This window comes from Rattus norvegicus, chromosome 14, assembly GCF_021556685.1.
Source record: "Rattus norvegicus strain SHRSP/BbbUtx chromosome 14, alternate assembly SHRSP_T2T, whole genome shotgun sequence".
In the NCBI taxonomy this organism is placed as follows: domain Eukaryota; kingdom Metazoa; phylum Chordata; class Mammalia; order Rodentia; family Muridae; genus Rattus; species Rattus norvegicus.
Window position 1 is genome coordinate 76,985,467 of NC_141547.1, and position 25,149 is coordinate 77,010,615.

Here is a 25,149-nt window from a genome sequence, read left to right on the forward strand (position 1 = left end):
AGTCATTACAATAAAAGCAAAGGCTGGGGGCTGGAGAGACTGCCCATCAGCTAAGAGCATGTACTGCTCTTGTAGGATACCAGAGCAACGGAGTCTTCTTCCTACCATCTTAGTCGGACACAGTGTCTGTCCCTTGACAACTTGGGGTTTAAAGCGTAGACTAAATTTTAAAAATTCAAGCCAGGACAGTTTATGTGAGTGACTACCAGAGCCATGTTCACTACAAGGCCAGACAGCCACTCTGCCTGGTAGGTCAGCAGTCGCCAGCCTGTCCTGGGCCATCAGTGCTGACATCCTTGTCTAGCTGACTCTGGCCTGGGCCTGGTTCACACTCTGTTCTAAATGAGAGTCTCCATAGACCTCCCCACACAAAACGACAAACTGGCTTGACTCTACTGAGTCTACTCTGTGTCTGAGCCCTCATACACCCCAGTTTCTCTTTCCCTCATTACTCTTGTTCGCTGATGATGCCTCTACTGTGTGCCAGTCACTTAAGAACAGGGTAGCCTACTCTAAGAAGAGGATACATTATTTCTAGTTAACTCTAAATACAAACAGCAAAAAACGGAAGCTAGCCCCAAATTTGTATTAACCAAATGCACAAGAAAGTTATAAAAATATTTTATTGATGTTACAGAAAAAAAGTATATATACTTGAACATTATTAAAAGAACTTAAGTTGAAAAATGTTAAAAACCCAATAACTTAGATAATGATAAAATCCAGAATAACAGGAAACCATAAGATACTTTCATTTGGTCCTCTTACCTAAAAAGCTGTGACAAATACGAGCTCTCCAATGACTACTAACAGTGGCAACACGATTCTGTCATGCTTCATCCAACCACCTATATACAAGGGCAGCTAGCCTTCAAGTAGATGGGCCAGACTGTAAACCTGGGGACTGTGCTCCTGTGAGGAGCCACTACCATCTCCAAAATCTGACAGATTAACGCTCTCTAGCTCTGTCTAACAAAACTGCTGAAAATCAATCACTTGTTTTGAACACCCAAGAGAAAGATCATTTATTCTGATTTCCACAGCAGATCTAGAAAGTCACCAATTTTCCAGGGAAACAACTCACTTCAGAGACACTAGTGCACAGTGAGCTTCTCCTTTGTGTCAGCGGACAAGCTGGACGCTTTGTTCACTTTAAATGGTCATGTTCTTAAGTCTGGAAGAAAACAGCATTTATGTGCCAAGTGAAACATCGCAAGCTCTTGAATTCCCATTAAAAACAAAGTGTTGCACCTGGAGAGATGGTGCAGTGGTGAAGGGCACGGGCTGTTCTTGCAGAAGACTTGGATTCAATTCCCTGCACCCACATGAAAGCTCACGATCTCTTTAACTCCAGTTCTAAGGCATCCTGTGCCTTCTTCTGGCCTCCGAGGGTACCAGAGGCACATGAGATGCATACATACACAAACAAGCATATATACAAACACTCATACACACAAATATATACTTAAAAAAGAAAAACAGGGCAATCTTCACGGCTCCCAGCACCACACTACTCTCACTGCCAAGCATACACCAGGCACGTAGAAGTCCAAAGCACCCAAACACCTAAGAACAGCCAAATCGTCAGAGCCCAAGATCTCCATTCACTGGGGAAGGGGTGTGAGGAGAGAAAGGTGGGAATCAGGGCCAGCCAAAGCTGTGGGAATAGGATGATACAGGGACTCTAAACCTCTTAAAGTGAGATGTGCACAGGAACAAGGGGTCCCATAGGTCTCATTGGTCTCTGGACACAGTTTGATGCTGGAAGACAATGTTTGTGTCAGCGTGATGATGGCCAGCAACTCGCCTCTGACTAGCAACAGCAGGATCACATGTACCTCCACACCGCACTCCCCACTAAGGGCAGCAGGGTGCACACACTCAGTCAGCTGGAACACCCTGGCCCTGAGCCCCACCCGTCATTCTGACCTCCACTTCCCTGAGTCTCACTTCCCCTGTGTGCAAGTAGCCCCTTTCAAGTGGATTTTCTCTAAGTCAGATGTATCTGGCATGAGGGGAGGAACTATAATGTCTCTTTCACCCTAATCCTAACACCCTATACACTTATTTAATAAACGTTTATCAATACTCCCAACCTGGGCAGGGACACATAAATTCTCTAAATAGTAGAAAAAGGGCAGAATTTTTTAAGATTCATTTTTATTGTATGCACCTGAGTGGTTTGCCTGTGTGTGTGTGTGTGTGTGTGTGTGTGTGTGTGTGTGTGTGTGTGTACAGCACATGTGCACCTGACATCTGCGGAGGCCAAGGTGTTAGATCTGGATGTAGAGTTACGGAAGGTTGTGAGCCACAACAGAGATGCCAGGAATTGAAAGCAGGTCCTCTGCAAGAGGAACCAGTGATCTTCACCAGTGAGCCATGTCTTCGGTCCCTGAAAAGAATTTTTTAAAAAGGGCTAGGGTACCATTCATCCAATATCTATAGAAAATGGCAGAACTGTCCCCAGCTGGCTAGGATCTCCTGATTCCCATACTACTTCTAAGAGCCATCCCGCCAACAGTCATGCACACAAGGAAAAATGGCCTCTTGTGAGCTTATCTACATTAAGACGAACATGCTGTCTTTACTCGTTCTTTGAAAGGCATGATGCTGTCTCTGAAAATCGAGCACTTAAAACTGGGAGGGGGCCTCAGTCCTTGCAGCTGTGCTCACTGGTGAAACGCTACAGCACAGACACAACAGGAAGTGATTCCCAGGCAGCCTGTCAGGGGGCTCTCAAGAAGGGACTGCAAGGTTCCACAGCTCACCGTGAGAAACAGGTATCTTACCTGGAGCTCATCCGAGGAGGGAGATGAACATCACGACCCCCATAAACTGGGTGAACAGCAGCAAGGGAGTGAAAAATGACCACACATTCCACAGAGCCAGGTTGAAGCTGAAAGAAACCACAACCAAACAGCTGACACCAGCAAGTAGGATGACACAAGTATATTACCCTCCAGAGTCCGGGTGGGAGCTCCGCTTGAGAACGTCCACCCATGCAGGTGTTCAGACCATGACCTGATGGGAAGGAGAGTTCTTTTTTTAAAGATTTATTTATTTCATATATATGATGAGTATACTGTCGCTGTCTTCAGACACACCAGAAGAGGGCATCGGATCCCATTACAGATGGTTGCGAGCCACCATGTGGTTGCTGGGATTTGAACTCAGGACCTTGGGAAGAGCAGTCAGTGCTCTTAACCGCTGAGCCATCTATTCAGCCCTGGGAAGGAAATTTCTGCCTGTGCTGAGAGAAGCTGCACTGTGACCTGGGGTAACACGGCCTCTCATCGCTAGCATGTGGGATGGCCCTCAAACTCAAATGGCTGCAGACTACTTTATCGTCTCAGGCATTATCATGGGAAAAAGGTGAAACGGCTCTTAAAATAGCATGAAAAACCAATGCTGTGCACGATGCTATAAAGCCTTCATCCCAAAAAACAGTATTCCTGTCACCAAATCAAATAAAACACTTCCTAAAAGCAGTTGAGTTTCAGTGACTGAACTGATAGAAGCAGAAGCTATCAGGGAAAGCATATAAAATTAAATACGCTCTCCAGACAGCTATGGGTTTTAATCTGTAATCCTGGAGAAATAGAGATGTCAAATAGCCACAAGCCACAGGACTAAAACTAATTTGATGTTTTTTGGGGATGTTCCTGCTACAGAATGAAAAGTGAAACAGCATCCTTGGTCCACCCTGACCTCACAGTGGCAAGTGTCCAACTGCAGGCGGAACTGGGTCAAAGAAAGGGCATTTGAGTGGAATGTACATAAAGAATTAAGATTTTCCCAAAAAGCAGAATCCAGTTTACATAAAGAAAACCCTAAGAGCAGAAGCTTGGTTTACTCTACATGTTTTTTTTGTTTTTTTTGTTTTTTTGTTATTTACAAGTTTTTCTTCAGTGAGCAAGTGTTACCTTTCCTTTTCCCTTTTCCTAAAATAGCCTCATTTCTTCACTGAGCATACATGAATTTACAAAGTGGACTCCCGCTGGCAACAGGGAATGGGTTGAACAGTCCTGGCCTGTGCGCACTGTGAAGGACATATAACCTTTAGAAGGCACAGCTACTTCCCCTGTACAAGAACTACAAGCTACAGTGTGCCACTAGACAATCTGGAAAAGCATGACAGGCGTCCCTTCCTACCTAGGAATCATTAGCTCGAAAATCTTGCAGACACCAAGTCTCGAAATGCTCAGTGGCCTTACGGGAGCACTGTCTCTGCAGAGCACCTGCGACTTTCCCCACGTCCTTATGTCAAATCCCTAGGATCCTTGCAGTGCCACACACTGTGAACTGCTGCCCAGGGCGCTATTCACTGTGTTGTTTAGAGAACAACAGAGAAAAAAGGACTGAACATGTTTAACACAGAGGACATTCACTTTGGGGGACAGTGGCTGGTGAGACAGCTCAACCACTTAGGAAGAGCCTGATGCTATGTAAGGAAGCTGGAGGAATGGACATTTAGATGTACAAGCCTTACCTTTCTGGGTATATGCATACACACAGAAGCCCAGCAGAGAGCAGGGGGCTCTTAACATCCTTCCAAGCAGCACCAACTATAAACAGCCTGACAGTGTGGCTGCATAACAGATACACTAGGATTCAGTTACACGGTGGTATGACAACTGGAGTGAATAGCTGCTGGGAGCAAACTACACGTGAACAGCACACACTGCATGTGTAGAGTTAAATACTAAAGACTGGTGACTGTACTGTTCAAAACACAGACAAACAGAACAGTGTTTATGGGATGCACAAAGAGGCCAGAGAGGGGGCAGCATTTGCCCGTGGCAGGAAGGCACAGTGAGGCAAAGGGAGGGAGCAGGAGGGACCATCAGGACAGCAGTTCTACTCCTCCCCAAACTAAGGCAGCAGCACTCGCCTTGTGATCAGTTCACTCGGCTGCACTTGGTTTTCCTTTTGTCTCATCCATCACAATGAAAGACACTTAATGAACAAAACACAATGCAGAGTATGCGCAGAAGTCACCTTCTCTGTCTTAAAGAACTAAGGCCGATTAAGGGAGAAAGAAATTGATAGGAGATCCCCAAAGAGCAGAGTGCCTGGGACACCCTTTTCCCTGGTGCACCGCTTGATTTGGGGTCTGGGTCCCACTCATCATTACCTGAACGCCAAGTGATTGCTTTTCATTCACACTCAACATCCACTCACCAGACCCCTGCTGCGATGAAAGTTGCAGTTGTGATGGGCACCAGCGTTGGGTACTTGACATCATATTCTTCAATCCCACGATACCATTCCAGATAGACTATGCAGTAAAATGCAATTGACAGGCTGACAAACAACAAGGCCCCACCAAAGAGAAACCAACTGTGGAGACAAAGAGGAAGAAAGCGAGTGTCAGCCGTGCTGGGGGAAGTATAGGCCGTAGCCTTGGCCTGGTAGGGGGCCTTGGGCACTCACCACGTTGACACCAGGCCTGTGCTTTCAACTGTCGCTCATCCCCACAGCCCTGGCCCAGTGTCTAATGTCTATACTGCCTCTGCCACTGGAGGGCATGTGGTCCCAGGCCCCCCACTTCATGCTGTGGTTGAACTGTGTGGGATCATTTCTGATGGCTACTTTGCTCACATTCAAGTCCTAGGAAAGCCTAATGAAAGGACACACACCTAAAGCACTAAAAAGTCGAACTCCCCAGCATGGTGGCACCAAGCAACACCCCCAGGCCCTCCTGGCATCCTGCCCAAGCCCTGCCAAGTAGGCACCATGACACCTGGTAGTGAGTCTGCTACCTCAGAAAATACGCTGCTGAAATCAGAGGCGTCCCTGACGCCATGCCAGACCCACCCTGAGCACCACCCAAGTTATAGGTCACATAAGAGCAGCCGCTGAGGTGGCATTTCAGATACTCTGCTCTCTCCCAGTAGGTTCTAAACCAGCAGAGAGATGAAGCTGGCTGGCTGATTAAAACCAAGTGTCAGTTTTGTTACTGATGGAGCTGAGGGAAGAGCGTGGCTCTGGGGAGTGTGAACAGAGCTTCTCTTGACACTAAATCCCACACACAGACATTCCTTGGTTCCAGACCCCAAACTCCCCCTTTGTCCGTGTGGCCTGTGGGAGTGTGGAAATAAAAGCCTGGAGAGCGAGCGGAGTCCACCCCCTTCAGGAAGCAGACACTCAAGAGAAAGGTGCTGGGCCCCAGTTCTCCATCTAAAACTCACTTAGGCAAGTCACATGACCTACCAAAGCGCCAACCCTCAGAACGGGCGTGGGGTGGGGATGGTGGTGTTAAAACATTGCTTCCTCATGAAAGATCGAGCAGTCTCTTTTTCGGAATTTAAATGAGCTACTTCACGTCTCGCACGGTTCTACCTGAAGACTTGGAGGACTGCATTTCCCATGATTCGGCATGACCAAGTTCCTGTCTGTGTCTTTTATGGCTCTGCTGCTGTGTCTAGCCACTGTTCCTGGCACGTTTAAACACATTCCTCATGTGCCAGGTCAGACATCACCTACATCTCCCCCTTTTCTGATACCCGACAGCCTCCACATTATTCACGCATGGTGCATAACCTCTGCTCCGTGGTCAGCCCCTGGGATGAGAGAGGACAGGATCCGCCCTTGGGTATGAAGGGCTATTTGACACTAGGACTCAGACCTAAGCGCCTGACTCCTCCCGCTGACCTCCAAGGCAACTAACTCTGAGTCACACCCTCTAATCACCCCCGTGGTAACTACTCGGCCCTAACTACTCTGAAACACACCCTTCTCGGGTCACAGTTCCCACTCCTCCTCTGGTTCTCAGGCCTTTATTCTCCAGTCTTCTGGAGGCACAAGTAAAAATTTTAAATTGCATCCATACAAGGTACAATGGCATAATCTACTGCATGTAACATGGTAAAATGACTATTAGAATTAGCTTACATCAGGTAGCTAACAGTGTATATATAAGGGTAATGGGAGGGGTCCTGAGAAGACAACATAGGATAACTAAGATCTCACATACACCATACCCCCGAAACTTACTAGGCTTATATGTGCAAACCTGCACCTTTTGGCTAAAGCGTCTTGCTTTTTTCTGTATCATCAACAGTTGATTCAACATCATGTCTGATAGAGACTAACAATGCCAGAGGTCAACAGTGTGCATGCACATGTATATATGTGCCTGCATGCGTGTGCATGTGCATGTACATGTGTGTATATGTAGGCCAGAGGTCAACACTGGATGTCTTTCTTGGTCACTCTCCACCTTCTCTCACAGACGTGGAGCTCCCTGATTCAGTCAGTAAGTCCAGGGATCCCCATCTCCACCTACCCAGAGCTGTGATTATAGGCACCAAACTGGCTTTTTCTTTTCTTGTTTTCTTCTTTTTTCTGTTCTTTGTCTTTTAATGTAGGTTCTGGGGATCAAACTCAGGTCAACGTGCTTGTAATAGCAAGCATTTCACCAACCGAGCCAGCTCACCATCTCTTACCTGTTTTGAGAATTCAACTGACAAGCTGTAACAAACGGAACATGAAGCAACGAGGGATTTTGTTCTTTTCTTTCTTTTTTTGATTATTTGAGACAGTTTCACTAACGTAGCCCTGGATGTCCTGGAACTCGATGTGTAGATCAGGCTGGCTTTGAACTCAAAGAGATCCCCCTGCCTCTGCCTCCCGAGTGCTGGGATTCAGAGCATATGTCTCTACACCTGTCGAAACAAGGTTTTCTTACCTATTGGTGTGAAAATTTTCTTTAAAGGTTTTAAAGAAATCAACGTAATAGGTCACAATGATGGACGCCAAAATCCAGAATCCAGAGTGAATGTTAAGTCTTGGAAGAGGCCTCTCCTTTCTCTCAACAGCTGTGGGTGTCTCTATAAAATAGGGGAGATTTTGAGTTATGAACTTGCCCAATGTTTTATACCAGATGAAGTCATGTCCTAGAGCTTCCCAGGAACTAGAACCCCACCCACTACAGTGCCAACTCCTTCTGTCAGACCGTGAGCATAAGTTTATATGGAGGGGCAGAGATGTAGCCCAATGGTAGAATGCATCTTCAGTATGCATGAAGCCTTGAGTTCTACACCAAGAACCAACCAAACAAATAACTAAAACGGCAGATTAACATTTGCTGAAATGGTTAACAGGTGCTCACTAGAAAATATGCTCAACATACTAGTTATTCCTGCAAAAAGAATCTTGGAATCTTAAACCTTCATAATCCTCTAGATACAGCAGTGGCATCCAGAAGTATGGTCATTTATTTCACATTTCCTCTAGGAAAGTAATTAGTCATGTTAACTACGTAAAATGTCAAAAACATGGGAAAGAGAGGATTCTGTGGGTAAGATGCTTGCTGCACAAACATGAGAACCCGAGTTCATCCCCAACACCCACATAAAACTGAACATGGCAGTGCATGACTGTAACTCCAACGCTGGGACAGAGACAGGTGGATCCTGGGGCCAAGGGACACCTAGTCTCAGAAAAAAAAAAAAAAAAAGAATGCGGAGATCAACAGAGGAAGATGCCCAACGTTAATAATCTCGGGCCTCCAAAAGCACGTGCACCAATTAGTGTGTGTGCATACACTAATAAAAAGAAAATGCCAAATACAGTAAAACTTACACAAGGTATTTTAAACAGACATCAGCTTTTGGGGTACCTCCAACATGGAATGGAACACTAGAGCTCTAGCCCCAGAGCACAGCATGGACTGCAGGGTTGACAGGTAAGTCATGGCTCTCCCTGCAAACAAAATGAAGGGATTCTGGCATGCCCTCTCTGTATTGTCACATGAGGACTGCTGGTCTCCAAGTGAGGTCCAGATGACTATCAGAGTCTCTGGAGAGGTTAGCCCTAACACAAATTCTTGAAGATAGTCTCAAAATGTATACACTTTCATGCCTTGGCACAATGTTGCCAGGGTTTATTTAGAAAAAGCTAACAAATAAACAAAGGTTCTACAACATCCAGGTCAAATGGCTCTAAAATAAACCGTCTCTCATCCTTGCCGTTCTCCAGCCTATAGGCAACCAACATTATCAGTTCCTATGGAATTTTCTTATTCTGTGCATCCACGGGGGGGGGGGGGGGGGGTTTAAAAAGATACATAACGGATTGTAGCTGGTACCCAAATGGTGGCATGTCATGTATTGTTCTGAGGTTCCTTCTGAAAACTACCCACGGAGACATAGAAAAGTCTATCTGATGTACCAGGCAGAGATACATCTCATCCAAACTTATTTTGCTAGCTTTCTGCTGACAGGCATCTAGGTATATCCATCCATCCATATCACAGCAAAGCTGAAGTGAAACACTCTGCATACGTCTTTGTATAGGTTCTTGGGTTAATTCTTAAGACTAGGAAAATACGGTTAGTTTTCATTTTCAAGGGTGTTTCCAAGCTGGTGTGTTAAGTCAGCTCTCCACGGAATGCGGAAATGCAGCTCAGGGGAGGATGCGAGGGTTGCAAGACCTGTCAGGACCCTGGACACCGACTCGCGGCCCTACAAGGTAAGCCCTGGGACCGAGAATCTGGGGAGCCTCACCTGCCTTGGCCTCCTCCTCGCAGTCCAGCTCCACTTCAGGAGGAAATAGGTAACGCCGCCGAAGCTGCTCCCGAGCCCACGGAGCGTCCATCTTGACGCCCGCCAGTGCGACGGAAGTGACTGCATGCAGCACTTCCGACGCCAGGCCCAGGGGCGGAGTCTCCGGACGCTCGGATTAAAACTGTATTACCTTGGCGGTTTTAGTGAGCAAAGAACCCGAGCTAACTCACCAAGACGAATTTGAACTTTAAAATACTGATCTCTGGTCTCAGGAGCAGTTAGTCCCTGGTTATTCCTATCTATGGAAGCTCTAAACGACCAAGATTAGCCTTGCCTCTGGCTGCGCGACCCCAAGAACATCCAGCTTCCAGCCTCTAAGCACAGAAAACCTTCTGTCCAAGTCTGAACTCCAGTCTCCTGGCTACTCTTGCTCTGTGAGGGTTGCTCCGCTAGTCTGAGATGAATTGTAGGCAGTCTCAGGAAGAGCAGAGAACTGTCATATCAGGGAGAAGCAACCTCTGAGATAAAAATAAATCGCACTCCCCCCACACCCCAGTCGGTTTACCAAAAAGCAAGAAAGTGACAGAGTTCTGATTCAGTATTCTGAGCCCCAATGATGGGTGTTTTCCCTCACCTTCAAGGTTGTTCAGAAGTATAACTCTGAGACAGATGATAATGCCTCAAGATCCTCAACTCTCACTTTCATAGCCTAGAAGAGTGAAAGCATGCACTCAGACTAACTCTGCAGGATGCTCCCTCCCAGATGTGATGACACCGTTTGCCTCCAGAGTCTGCAGTCCTCTTAAAAATAAACTTCAGCTTTCCCCAGTTTCTGGGAATTCATTTTAGAAGCAATTCCCCTTGTTCCCATTTGCTGCAGATAAGTTTTTTGTTTGCTTTTGGTTTTTTGTTTTCTGTGATCACTACTTTGGTGTTCTGTTCATTTTGTCTCTGGTAATACCGACAGGTTGCAGGTCTTTGGGCAAGAAAAGAACCCAAGGCTATTTGCCTTTCTGTCTAATAGACATTATATCCACCTCTATATCTGATTTGTTGGACTTAAGGGAAGACCACTGGTTTAGAGCCTCTTCTCTGGGCTTGTGAAAAACGACCCTCTCTGGACTGTGGGAACCAGCCTGCTTTTCCAGCCAATTGTTCCCACCACCCAATGCCCATAACATGCATTTCACTGGATCACGACTTTTTCCTCTATCAGGAACCCTATCGTTTATTCTCCTACTCTCCCTAGTGAGTCATGAGCTCAGAAAGTTTGCCCTTAACCAATCAAACATTTATTGCACCTGCTGTTTACTAAGAACTGCCCTGCATGAGGCCAGGCCATGGAAACGAGATGAGTAAGAACTGACCTTGCTCTTCAAGTGCCCCCGGTTCAAAACCGGCCTGAGATATAGCAGATAGTACAGGGCTCCTAGAAATGTCCAGAAATGTTTCATTAATCCAAGCAACATTTTTCTGACCAACTACTGACAGTAAATGTTCAGCATGGGGTAGGAATGTAATGGCGGAGACAATGTCAATACAGCGCCATAATAGAAATCAGCATTCAGGGTTTGGGGAGTATGGAAGAGAGGTCGTGTGCTCTGCCAGGGTGTGTAAGGAAGGCAAAGAGGTGAGCTGACTACAGCATCACATCCCAGCAGGAACATCTGAGCACTCTTCCATATGGTGTTGGGGGCCGATGAAGAAATAGTCCAGAAAGGGGTCATGTTTCTTTGAATTTGCTTCTGTTGTTACTTTAGCCTTTCTATGTCCTTTGAGGCAAAGAGCAACTGCTGAGCAGATCGGATGGCCTTTCTAAACAATAACTCCCTTTTCCTGGTTTTTCTTTTTCTTTCCAGGATCCTAAAGAACCAGATTCAGCTCTTCTCTGCTCTCCCCCTTTCCCCCCTGTACAAGATCAGAAAGTCTTGTTAACAGAACAGTCAGTTTGTCCCATCAACTAAGAAGGGTCACTGCTGGGTCTCCCTGGAAACTGGATAGTCCCACGAGAGTCACAGCCATTCTGGAGTTTCCATATGTGGTATATTTGGGTCAGGTCAAGTTTCCCCTGTGGTGTTTCTGAAGACTTTGTATTTAGATCTGAAATCCTTCCAGGTATCTCCCCTGGTATTTTTAACGGTACTGCCTTTACACCATGTTGATGATACTTAAAAGCTGATTGGAACCAGTCCAATATTTAATGACATCTTCTTTGCCGAGGCCTGTCTCCTAAGTCCTTCAGTGTATTCACCGTGACACCTTAATTATAGATATGTGATACAGGCCGAAACCAACAAAGAAATTTTCATTTTCAACGTTGATTACCTGTGGGAGAAAATGAATTTGACTGTGACCTTTGCCCCGTTAGCTGTCTAGTTAAGTCCACATGTTTATACTCTATTGAATCCTGCTCCCTGTCTGTGGGCTCTGGGGCAAGTGATAAATACCAGTCTATTCATCCATGAAGTTGCATATACTCGAAGGAAGATAACTCCGTTCTGATAGCATCACTCCATGCCTTTTGTGGCCTGCGCATTCAGACAGTGGTACCTGCCATTCTCTAGGCTTGCCCGCCTGCAAGATCCAACATCTGACACTTTTTGTGCCCTTCCCCTATCTCTCTGTCTCTGTCTGTCTGTCTCTCTCCCTTTCTATCTGTGTCTGTATCTCTGTCCCTGTCTCTCTCTGTCTCTCTCTTTGTCTCTCTCTGTCTATGTCTCTCTCTGTCTCTGTCTCTCTCTGTCTCTCTGTCTCTCTGTGTCTCTGTGTCTCTGTGTGTGTGTGTGTGTGTCCGTGTGTGCGTATGCACGCATGTGTATGGATATACATGCTGATGAGGGTCAAACCCATGGCTGTGCACTTGCCAGGGAAGTGATCTAACCACTGAGCTATATGGCCAGCCTTGATCCACTTGTTCATTCATCAGTTTTCTTGACCTTAGAATCTAGATCCCCGCTGTTCATGTCATCCTTTCCAATTATCAAGCTTGATTTTCATTCTCCACCTATCAAAATTCTCCTCAGTTGGACCTGAGAAGAGGCAGTCATGTTCTCATTGTCTGGCAAATACAGAACACATATCTGGGACTCTATAACCTAATCACAGACAGCACTCCCACCTTTCTCCCTTTCTGCTGTGGTTCTGGTTGTTTTCAGGAGGTTAACCCTGTCTCAGAGGAACATGACCCAAACCAGACCTCTCAGTCCCTGGAACATACACATACATTCATAAACTTAACACATGTGTTGGGGGGGTTCCCATTCATGAATCCTCCTGAGCCCTAGGTAGACCAGTTTATAATGTGGACCCCAGGAGACTATGGAGATAGTTCAGTGGTTAGGAACACTTGCCATTCTTGAAGGAGACCCAAGTTCTTTTCCCAGCGCCAGGCAGCCCACTACCAACCACCTGTAACTCAGACTCCAAGGTAGCTGAGGCCTCTGGCCTCCACAGATACCTGCACACGTGTGAACAACTCTATCCCCACTCCACCCCCACAAACACATAACTAAAATCAAACCTTTCGATGTGAGCTCTGGAGCTGGTAGCCTCACTGGCCATCATTACTGGCTGTGGTGGTTTGAATGAGAACAGCCCCTATAGACTCAGATATTTGAATGCTAAGTCACTAGGGAGTGGCACTATTTGAGAAGGATTCGAAGGTCTAGGGCGTGTGGCCTTATTGGACTAAGTGTGGCTGTCATTATCCTTTGCAAAGAGTTTATACATTTTTCTTAACCCCCCCAACACATGTGTTAAGTTTATGAATATGCATGTCTTTGTATGTTGGTGGGTGCACATCTGTTTACAGGTGCAGATGGAGGCAGAGGAAAACTTCATGTGCCATCCTTAAGAACACTGGCCACTTCTTTCACACAGGGTCTGCCATTGGTCTGGAACTCACCGAATAGGCTAGACTAGCTGGCCCGTGAATCCAAGAGATCACCTTGTGTCCCTTTCCCCAGTGCTGGGACTACAGTCATGCACCACTCTGCCTTCCATTTCCCTGTGGGTTCTGGGGACCAAACTCAGGGCCTCGGGCTTGTGAGGCAAGCATTCCACAAACTGAGTCAGCTCCCCCACACCAGTGCTCTTCCGAGTAACGTTGTGATTGGATATAAAGTGTTTCCCAACAGGCTCATGAATCTGAACACTGGGTCCCCAGGATGATATGGTGGGCAGGTCGTACAACCTTGATGGTGAAAGATGTGACTAATAGACGTGGACCACTAGGGGGGCAGAACCTCTGAGGATTATGGTCTTGCCCTGCTTCACGTCTAGTCCCATTCCCTGCTTCCTTTTGCTGCCCTGATGTGAGGAACCCTGCTGCATAGTCCCACGGCTGAGAACTTTACAAATCACCCCTGCTAGGATGGTCCACAACCACCAGCCAAAATAAAATGTCTTCTGTTAAGTTTCCATTGGCCATTCTATCACAGTGAGGGAAGAATCACTAACATAAGTCATTTCCTGTTCCTACAACCCTGTGGCCAGACTGATCCAGCCCCCTTTTTTCCTTTGAGCCCCGTAGCTGCCCTATAAATCAGCAAATAGTCCAGGAGAACCTCCGGGGAAACTAATACATGCACAGCTCTTAGTGAAGCACCATCACCTGGAAGGCACCCAGTAAGTATTAATAAATAGCATTTTAAAGCCTTTCATTTTAAGGAGAAACCTTGAGGAAAAAATGCCCTCATTCATAAAAAAAATTAATGACATATATACTCTTCACACATATGTCTGGCTACTTCCACAAGAGCTATAGTGTTACCATGGTATAGCAAGATCAAATATTAACGTCATGCAGTATTTGCTAACATTATCAATAAAAGGGGGCTTACTTTACATTCCCGCCAGCAGGGGGCAGATGAAACCATCTATCTTCCGCACTTTCTCCATCAATGAACTCGCTCAATTTGATAAGTGTTTCCCATTAGCTGGGGAGGAGACTGTGGTTTTAACATGCTTTTCTTGGTCTACACATTTATACACACATGTGTGACCTCTTCCGGGAGCATTTTCTCCTTGCTTACTTTCACCATGGATATTTTTTGAATCTCAGATCTACTTTTCTGGTTTGTTTTAACCTTTCGGTTCTATCATCTTCAAACCATGCCTCTCATCCGTGCTTCACTTCTTAAGCTGTGTCAAGCAGCCTTTTAAGGGCTCTGCTCACCAGAAGTTTCTCCCTGTATAAGGGCGACGCAAAGGGCCGTGCTTTCTGAGATGTCATTTACCACTGCCAACAGCAAAGCAACCGGATTAACGGACAATTCCAATACTAAATAATTCATAAGTTTGAAATTGTCCTTTTGAGTAGCACCATCCTACTTTCTCCCACAAGGGACACATCGCCCCCTTTGTCTAAAGTATCTGCATTGTATGCGGTAGCCACCCTGTGAGGGGGCAGCCAGTCAGCCAGGCAGGGGTGCACAGAGACAGAGAGATTTATACAAGTCTCATTACAATACAGTCATTATGACCGTCTTACTCATAGTTGTTGTCGATGCCTTACTCAGCCTAACATAAACTGAATGTTAACATGGCCACATATTTATTGGAAAACAGAATGTCTGTGGGCTTCAAAGCCACTGTAGCTTCAGGGTTTGCTGAGTTACTAGGACATCAGCCCCAGATCAGACCTGTCACCCTGAAAACATTGTAAATACCACCCGAGCACATCCATGAGCCTTGTTATTGCTTACAAATAGTCATTTCACTATCCTGGGAGAAATTCTATGACGAACAAAGCAGACCCCAATCATCAAAGTAACAAGAGTCACAGCCGAAACAGACTTTGCGATCACGGAATCCATGCGGAACTTTAAAAATAAACACTGGAGTTTCTCTGGACAGTTCCTTAAGGTCAGAAGGAAAAATAGCTTCAATCAGGCTGGTGCGAGTGTCCAACAGCCCTAATGTCTGCCACAAAGAGATAGCAAGATCATCCTAAAAAAAAAGGTATTATGTTTGTGGCCACCATCTTCTTCCTCTGGTAACCATCTCAGTCCCCAACAGCCTTGCTTCTGATTTTAGGCAAGAGTAGGAGGGGAGTCTGTGCAGGAGCCTGACTTCAATGGTGGAGTAGAGAGTCACCATGACCCTGGTGGGCACCAAGAGCATAGACAGCCTCATTAAGTCCCAAGGTCATCCACCTCACAGGGGAAAACAGGGCATCCCCAGCCCTGCTGGCTGTTTCCAGAAGGTGACAGGTGTTGGTGTCAGTTAACAAACCTGGGCAGGAAAAGTGCCATTTCCTAAGACTACAAGAGAAGTGGCATAGGGAATCAGGGAGCTGGCTGGGGACTGAGTCACCTGGCAGGCAGGCACCCTTAACTGTATGTGTCCCCAAGTGCTCCTGGAGATTTCTGGCCCAATCTGGGAGTGTTGGTTCTGTGAAAGGACAGTGTGTGGTTAAGTTGCCCTGTTCTAAGCCACCATCATACTGGCAAAGCCTGAGGACATAGAGGTGCCCTCCCCACATACCTAAAATTAGACTGTTGATGCCAACTTTTGTCACCTGTATATACAGGACCAAAACATTTTCCCTTTCAGAAAAAGAGTTCCTCAGGACTGGAAAATCTCTCAGTTAATGCCGCCGTGCAAGTGCGAGGCCTGTATTTAGGTCCCCAGCGCCCAGTAGACATGGCAGCTGGTGCCTGTAAGCCAGAGCTGAGGGACAGGTATGTGTGTAAGCTGACGAGTGCTTTGAGCTTCCACTTCAGTGAGCAGCCCTGCCTCACAATACAAAGGTGGACAACATTAAACAGAACAGGCACGGACAGTTCTCGTGGATTACAACTACTGAAAAGGTAATTTTAGAATGCAATGTAAAAGCTAAATTAGTTAATAAAGGTGGAGAACCATTGAGGAAAACTACCTAATACCCAACTCTAGGCTCAGCTCCTCATGTCTGCTCATCTACAAGCACATATCCACACACCCACGCTAATGTACTCACAAGTACATTGCACACACAATATAACACACATAAAACCATACCCTCAATGCACATACGCCTCCGTATTTTTTTAATTAATTTATTTATTTCATGTATATGATTACACTGTACTTAGACACACCAGAAGAGGGCATCGGATCCCATTACAGATGGTTGTGAGCCACCATGTGGTTGCTGGGAATTGAACTCAGGACCTCTGGAAGAGCAGTCAGTGCTCTTAACCGCTGAGCCATCTCTCCAGCCCATGCCTCCGTATTTTTGAATGGCTGTCACCCACTTAAGTACTGTGGTAGGGAATGGGTAAGTAAGTGTTCAAGGACCTGAGTTGCACCCCAGGTCACCACTGAACAACAACAAAATAAAAAGCGCTTTCTGGTCATGTGACCCAGAAATCCCCTGGGTTGGTTGTCTTCTTAAAACACAGACAAAGGGGTTGGGGATTTAGCTCAGTGGTAGAGCGCTTGCCTAGCAAGCGCAAGGCCCTGGGTTCGGTCCCCAGCTCAAAAAAAAAAAAAAAAAAAAAAAAAAAAAAAAAAAAAAAAACCACAGACAAAAAGAACTCAGGTAGGACATGGTGGCATTCACCATCAATCCCAGCATTCAAGAGGCAGAGGTAAGCAGATCTTTGTGAGTTTGAGGCCACCCCGGTCTCTGTAGAGAGCGCCTGGCCAGCCAAGGCTACATAGTGAGACCCTGCCACAAACAAACAAACAAACAAACAAACAAAACAAGTCACATGAAAACAAGGTCTGTGATGGGGAGACCTAGGGAAAATTTGGGACAGAGAAAAATCCTGATCAGTGCAGATCCTGCCATTGACCCCTGACAAGGTTTCCAAGCTCTCAGCAGATACTCATCTGTTTCATGGGATTCATTACCCTCCCTGGGAGAAGCATACAACAAACAAACAAGCAAACGAGCAAACAAAACTTCTTGACACTCATCCAGGGCATGCAGAAGGGCTCCCTCGATAGGGAGCAGCCGTGACTAAGGTAAAGTCTGACCCATGATGAAAGGCATCCGGGGAATAGCAGATTGTCAATTCCAAGGTGCAGTGGGAAGAGACAAGACCAGCATTAAAGGGCTGAAGCTGCTGTGTGTGCAGAGAGGCAGAGGCAGAAAACAGTAGAGATGGGATAGGGATAGTGAATCCTCACAGTTCTACAGTGTCTCTACTGTTATGGTTCTCATTGTTCGTGTGAGGAAACTAGGAAACAACATGTGTTGTCATGAGATGTGGAGGGTTTCACTTGCTCCCCTGATCTGAGGGACCAGTTCATTTGGGGTTCAGTTGTTAAGTACTGATTGAGCACAGCACAGGTCAGAGTTCAAAGGTCTTAGGCCACAGTCTTTCTGCTGGTGGAGAGGTACAGCTAAGACCCATGCCTGAGCTCCCAGCTGCCAGGCTACACTGCCTCTTAGGACTCAAAGTGTCTCAGGGCACGCATTTCAAGAAAGCTGCAAAGGCTGGGTGCCTCTTTGCTGAACATCATCGCCATGGCAGCACCGTGAAAGGCTGGGCTAGCGTCGTCAGATTGGAAAACACAAACATGATACAACTGAGATCCACTGGGCACTGACTCCAAGGGCCCGTGAACGCCAAGATGAGGCTCCTGGGGCATCAGAATTCCCAAGTCTCAAGCCAGGAGGTGGTGCTGCACGCCTTTACTCTAATCCCAGCTCTCAGGAGGCAGAACTCTGCAGGCCAATCTCTGAGTTCAAGGCCAGCCCGATCTACATATTGGTCAAGTTCCAGGACAGCCAGGGCCACAGAGAAACTTGTCTCAAAAAATAAAACATTTAAATCTCAGATGCAATAAAGAACATCTTTGCACACTGTCTGGGCACATTCTCCTGTAAACTTTAAAGCTATTATTATTATTATTATTATTATTATTATTATTATTATTCCAATGCATATGGTGTGTGTGTGTGTATGTGTGTGTGTAGGGTATGTATATGCTATTGTATGTGGAGGTCATAGGAGAGCTATGTGAAGTTGATTTTTATCCTTCTGCCTTCATGTAGGTTCTAGGAACTGAACTCAGATCTCCCTGCTTGCACAGCAAGTGTTTTACCCACTACACCAGCTCTTTCCCCTCTGGATCATCTCTATATCACTTGTGGTGTGAACTCTATGCAAGCCTGTTCTCCTGGATTGCTCAAGGAACCCTAAGTGTCAGATGCTAAGTGTCAACTGTGTGTGGCAGCCTGGTCACTACCTTCTCACTCAAGCACATGGTGAGCAACAACACCAGTCACAGCATTTCTTTTCTGGAGCCCAGTCTGGGCCTTGGAGCCCTGGGAAGCATTGATCCTCATTCCAACCTGGTGGGAATCAGTAAGTCCGAGGGAATTGGTCAGAGACTCACACGAGGCTGCTTCTGCACCGGTGAGAATCTGTGCATGATTCCCTAAGACACTTGACATCTGCTTTCCATGTGTACCAAACCCCAGAAGGGTTGAATACATAAATGTGTTTTAAAAAGAGAATCTCCCACCAAGCTTAGGAAATCCAAGTGGTCCAAGTTGACACTGGAGGAGAACACACCACACACACACACACACACACACACACACACACACACACACACACAAGTCAACTGGATTCTGATTCTCCCTATTACAGGTCAAACCCAGAGTCTTCCCTACAAAGGGCAGGTTGAAGTGCTTGCTCTCCAATAGGCCGCAATATCTTGAGACATGGAGTGGGGCAGGGCTTGCTTGGCATAGTATATCATTAGGGCAGGGCCTTTGAAAGCAATAGCTTAGCAGGCTTCCCAGCTATGATGGACTGAGACCCTCTGTAACCTGAGCTCATCCCACAAAGCCTTACTTGTAAAAGTTGTTGCTCAGGTCTTTACCATCACAGCACTGTAAACCTGTAATAAGACCCTTGAATCTCAATGAAATAAAAACAATTTTGGATTCTGTCTTAGTTTACTTCTCTCTCTCTCCGTCTCCGTCTCCGTCTCCGTCTCCGTCTCCGTCTCCGTCTCCGTCTCCGTCTCCGTCTCCGTCTCCGTCTCCGTCTCCGTCTCCGTCTCCGTCTCCGTCTCCGTCTCCGTCTCCGTCTCCGTCTCTGTCTCCCTCCTCCTCCTCCTCCTCCTCCTCTTCCTTCTCCTCCTCCTTCTTCTTCTTTCATTTGCTTTGTTTCACTTTGTTTTTTATTTTTTTGAGACACGGCTTCTCTATATAGCCCTGGCTGTCCTCGAACTCACAGATCCATCTGCCTCTGTCGCTAGAGCCTGCCTGTGTGTTGGAACTAAAAGTGTGTGCCACCATGCCCCACTTTAGTTTACCTTTCTATTGCTGTGATAAAACACCGTGGCTATAGCAACTTCCTTACAGAAGAAAGGGTTTATTTTGGGCTTAGGTTTCTGGAGGCTTTAGAATCCATCACCATCTCAGTGGAGAATTAGGACAGCGGCAAGTATGGTGGCTCAGAATGGAAGCTGCGAGCTCACATCTTAAACCCTAAACAAAAAGCAGAGAAAGCACAATGGAAAGGGTAGAGTCTTTAAACTCTGAAAGCCCACCCTAGTGATGCACTTCTTCCAGCAAGGCCACACCTCCTAAACTTTCCCAATAGTGTCACCAACTAGGGACCAAGTATTTCAGTGTCTAAGAACATCGGAGACATTTAAACCACCATGTTCTAACCTTAAAAATTAATAAAATAAAGCTTCCTGCACTGGGTACATAGCTCTGTCAGTAAAGTACTTCCGGCACAAGCAGGAGGACCCAAATCCAGTCCCTAGAATCCACATAAGGAAGCTGGGTGTGGTGATAACTGGTAATTTTGGCATTGCGGAGACAGACGCAGAGGACGCCAGGGCTTGCTGGCCAATTAGCTTAGCCTTACTGGCAGCGTGAGGCCCAGACCCCAGTGGGAGACCCTGTCTCATAAAACAAGGCAGATGGTTCCTATGGAACTTGTGAGGCCTCTGTGTGCACACAAACATGCATGCATACACACCGTGCACCCACATGAACATGCTTCCTCCCATGGAGACACACACACACACATACACAGAGAGAGAGAGAGAGAAACAGAGACACAGAGAGAGACAGAGATACAGAGAGACACAGAGAGATAGAGAGACAGAGACAGAGCCTGTGAAAGTCTTATGACCTTAACATTTTCCTGAATCCTTCAAGAGACTGCTGACTCAGGTTCAGCTGCCTACCATCACCCCTCGCAAGGAGGCCGAGAGGGGAGGTCCCATGACAGGACTATTAGTCTCCCGATTCAAGTTCACTGGCAAATCCCCAGAGCAACGCTGTTAAAACTGTATCTTACCTCCCTTTGATCTGCAGTGGAGAAATCTAATATGTGGGTGACTGGGGGCCTCAGACAGAAGTCAGCCTGAGGGCACTGGGAAGGGTAGAGAGGAGCAGTAAGCTATTTGAGCAGCTCACAATGGCCACTCTGTGGCCCAACAAAGGCCTGCCCTTCTGAGTGATGTCTGACCTTTAAACTCCCACAAACATATGTATTTGCTCAGCAATTACCATTTAAGCCACCAAAGGGGCTGTGTAAACCCTCGTATCAAAGGAATAAATTAAAGCTTGCAAGGATCTCATAACAAAAGAGGGCAGAACAACACTGGCGCTGCTAAGAAAACATAGGGGTCTCTTCCCCAGTGCATACTTTCCCTCAGAAATCCTGTCTGTTTTGTGACTAAAACGGACAAAGGTCAGGCTCAACCCCATACAGCAGAAGCTGAGATCTGCAGGCTAAGAAGCCTGGGTGAGACTGGAGGTTGTCTAATGAGAAAGGCTAAGGCGATGTGACTAGGCAGAGGCAATGTGACTAATGTCATTCTTCAGGCGAGGGATCCCTTATGGCTTCGTGTCGTATGTGTACATGCCCATGCACATGTGTTGGGTGCCCATGCATGTGTGCACATATGGAGGCTAAAGGACAAACCTGAGTGTTGTAAATCAGTCACCACTCACTCCTTCCTTTCCTCTTTCTTTTCCTTCCTTCCTTCCTTCCTTCCTTCCTTCCTTCCTTCCTTCTTTCATCTGAGACAGGGTCTCTCACTGACCTGGAACTCAGAGATTTGCCTCTCTGCCTCCCCAGCACTAAGATCAGAAGCTACACCACCAGGTTCAGCTTCTGTATCTCATTACCATGGTGATGGGGAAGGACTAGGAGTTGGGCACATCCTTGACAGGCAAGACAGGTGGGGACAGGAGCCATGATTAGATAAATAGAGATGGCTAGCTTCTTCCTCATATTCCTGAGCAGAGACAGAGGCTCGGACATATTTACACTAAAGTTACTGGCCTATCATCCTCTCTGTCTTTGTTCAAACTGATCAACTCTATTTTAGAGGATGAAAACCCCTCAAAGACTCTTAAAACCCTCAGCTTCAGCTTCTAACACTCCCTCCTCCCCGCAGAGGGTCTTTCTCTGTGTGCTTGCTGTGTGTGTGTGTGTGTGTGTGTGTGTGTGTGTGTGTGTGTGTGTGTAAGTGGCTTCTCACCTCTAAGCCTTTCTTCACCACCTGACTGTCTGTGGTGTCTGAGATTTCTCCTGTTGCTACCACTTGTGCTTGAGTTTGCTTGCCTTTGAATTCTTTAACTGGCAGAGAAAACAAACCCAATCCCGACCCATAGAGAGAAATGATAGGTCCTGGGGATGAAACCTGGCCCCTCGTGCTTGCAAGGCCAGCACTTTGCTAACCCCAGCTCCTTGCTGTCTTTATTTTTTAACATCACTCAAGGCAACTGTGCACGCCTGCTTGGTGATACCATTTACATCGAATTCAAAGCCAGGCAGAGCCAAGCCAGGTGGATGTAAGTAAGGATGAAAATGGTGACTCTCCTCCCTAAGGACTGCACATTGAAAAACAGAAAGAACCATCTTGAGACACAAATGTGAGAAGTACTAGATTTAGGGGGACAAAGTCCAATCCTGTCCTGGAAGTGGCAGAGTAAATCGGAAAGCTGATCTGACACCCCATAGCTGGTAAAGCTGAAATGGACTCAACTCTCGGTCACGGTCAACCACAGAAGACGGCGTGGGGAGAGAAGTTTCATCTACAGCAGAGGGGATCCATGTTGGACAGCAACACAGCAAGCGTGACCTCTGATTGCAGAGCCAAAGGTGTGGAGCACATGCAGAGCTGGGTGAAGGATGGCCGACACAGTGCAAGTGCTTGGTGACACCATTTACGTCAAATCCAAAGCCGAGCAAAACCAAACCAGGTGGATGTAAGTAAGGCTGAGGGTGAGCTTTGGATACGGGACCAGATTCCTTCACAGTTTGTGACACAGATGTACGCACTATGCAAAAATCACTGGGCAACGCATGCCCCTAGCACTGTTCTGTTTCCATGCAAATACCTCAAATGCAGGTTTGTATTAAAATGGTACACTGCATAGATCTGCCGGCATCTGCTTGTCCTGAGAAATGGCTGTCCCTTGTCTGAAAAGTGGATAGCCATTTCAAACTCCAGCAATTGTCATTCAGTAACAATGGCCACACTGCTACATGGTCCCATCTGCTGCAGTAGGCAGAATTAGCAGGGCTTCACGCAGGAAGAAGCCAGGTCCTGGGGCCTCTCCCTTGAGCCAAGGCTTTGGTCAGTGGCAGACCCTGCCCAGGAAGCATAGCATATGTGTTAGGATTTTCCTCCCATTTTCTCTCTCCCACTCTCCCTCCTCCTCCTTTTCTCCTCCCTCTCCCCTCCCTCTCTTCGTCCCCCGCCCTCTGTGTGTATGCTATGCTTGTGCAGGTCCTGCCCAAGGCTGATATTGGGAGTCATCTCTCTTCTGCCTTATTCTTTGAGGCAGGGTCTCTCTCAATCACTCAGAATTTGCCAATACGAGTAAGTCTCACTAGTAAGTCTCACTAAGAGAGTCCCATCTCTGTGTTCCCAGGCTGGAATTACAGGGATGCCATCATACGTACTTGGCATTTACGTGGGTCCTGGGAATCTGAACCTTGGTCCTCTTGCATGAATAATGGCTGAGCCTTCTCCTCTGTCCGTTTTAGGTTGTTTTCAGATGCCTAATGTGTACCAATCACTTCGTACACAGCGTTCACTTTATCTGCTGTAGGTCAGTATGAGAGACGAGAGTCTGGGGTTCAGAGACACTCATCAACCTGCTCCATTGAGGCTGTTGGCCAGAGAGACACGAGACTCGGACTCTAGTCCCATCAGTGTAGACTGTTGCTGCAGTCTGCTCATGGGAGCGATGAAGAGGGAGGGGTGTGGAGGAGATGCCTCACTTGTCAGGGGTAAATGACTACCGTGCTGGCTAGTTCTATGGCCACGTGACACACAAACTAGTGCTATCGGAAAGCAGGGATCCTCAGTTGAGAAAACACCCCCACAATATCCAGCAGTAGGGCATTTTCTTGATTAGTGACTAATGGGGGAGGGCTCAGCCCATTGAGGGTAGTGCCATCCCTGAGTTGGAGGTCCTGGTTCTATAAGAGCAAACCAGAGGAAGCAAGGCAATAATCAGCTTCCCTCTATGGCCTCTTCGCCAGTTCCTGCCTCCAGGATTCTGCCCAGGTTGAGTTCCTGTCCTGACTTTTTTTTTAATGTAAGTGGAAAATCCCTTTACTCCCCAACTTGTTTTTTTGGTCATGGTCATTCCATCACAGCAATAAAAACTCCAACCATACTATGTAAGAACACAGTGGAAGCAGAGGATGTAGCTCAGGGGAGGACACTTGTCTAGACTACAAAGGCCCTGTGTTTCATCCCTAGCTTGTTAAGAAAGAGCAAGGAGGGCTGGAGAGATGGCTCAGCGGTTAAGAGCACTGACTGCTCTTCCAGAAGTCCTGAGTTCAATTCCCAGTAACCACATGGTGACTCACAACCATCTGTAATGAGATCTGATGCCCTCTTCTGGTGTGTCTGAGGACAGCGAGAGTGTGCTCATACACAAAGAAAGAGCAAGGAGCAGGGGAGTCACCAGGAACGCCACTAAGCTAGCGTCATCCACCCTGACCTGGCAGAACTGCATCAAAACACCTGTGACATTCCCTGAGTTAGACTTGACCTTTCGCTCCCCTTCCCGAAACCTCCATGCCCTAGTACCTTGCACACAGCTCTGCCCAGGGTAAGCAATCTGGAATGCTGCAGTTAGCCATGTGACTTAGGGCATTCTCAATGGCAAGAGGCTTCCCCAAAAGGTACCCAAGGGCTCAGCATTGACAGAAGCTCAGATGGAGCACGTGATAGCAGGGGCTGGAAAAACGGAGAAAGCTCTGAAACGGAGAAAGTGAGTATTCTCATACAGACCAAGTCTTTGGCCGAACTCCAAGGACTAACTGTACCTCCAACCCCTTGACATACATAATTTAGAAACCACTGCAAAATAACACTTCCTACTCTTTCTAGTAGGTGGAAAGTCTAATAGGCTCTCTTTGGTGCAGCAGGCACTTCGGTAGAAGGCTTACTCCACACACTTCTTGAAAGCAAATCGGAAGAAGGGTTAAAGGCTTGAGTTTCAGGTCTGGTAGCCACAAAATGATGGGGGATGCCCAGAACTTGCCTGTCATCTTACCTTACTGAGGGTAGTAATTCCTCTCCAGTTTCCTTCTGCAAAAAGGAGCTACCATGGGTTCTGCCATTGTCATGGCTGTACCCAGGTATAAGTCAGCAACATGTAATTATCTATGCTGGAGTCCATGTTCAGCATGGACACAAA

The 25,149-nt window shown here is 46.8% G+C and overlaps 1 protein-coding gene across 2 annotated transcripts; it reads right to left on the reverse strand.

The window, feature by feature from the left end:
* Window positions 1-605: 605 nt before the first annotated feature.
* Tmem128 (transmembrane protein 128) lies at window positions 606-9,627 on the reverse strand. Of its 2 annotated transcripts, none has more exons than XM_087583821.1 (5): window positions 9,510-9,627; window positions 7,691-7,832; window positions 5,182-5,340; window positions 2,790-2,896; window positions 606-2,392 (listed from the first exon to the last, which is right to left on the reverse strand). In XM_087583821.1, the coding sequence occupies exons 1-4, from the start codon at window positions 9,598-9,600 to the stop codon at window positions 2,797-2,799; spliced, it is 492 nt and encodes a 163-aa protein (XP_087439947.1). In that variant the 5' UTR covers window positions 9,601-9,627; the 3' UTR covers window positions 606-2,392; window positions 2,790-2,796. The 2 variants fall into 2 exon arrangements, with proteins under 2 accessions (XP_087439947.1, NP_001101832.1); NM_001108362.2 differs by having other exon boundaries at window positions 606-1,174; window positions 9,510-9,604.
* Window positions 9,628-25,149: the final 15,522 nt, after the last annotated feature.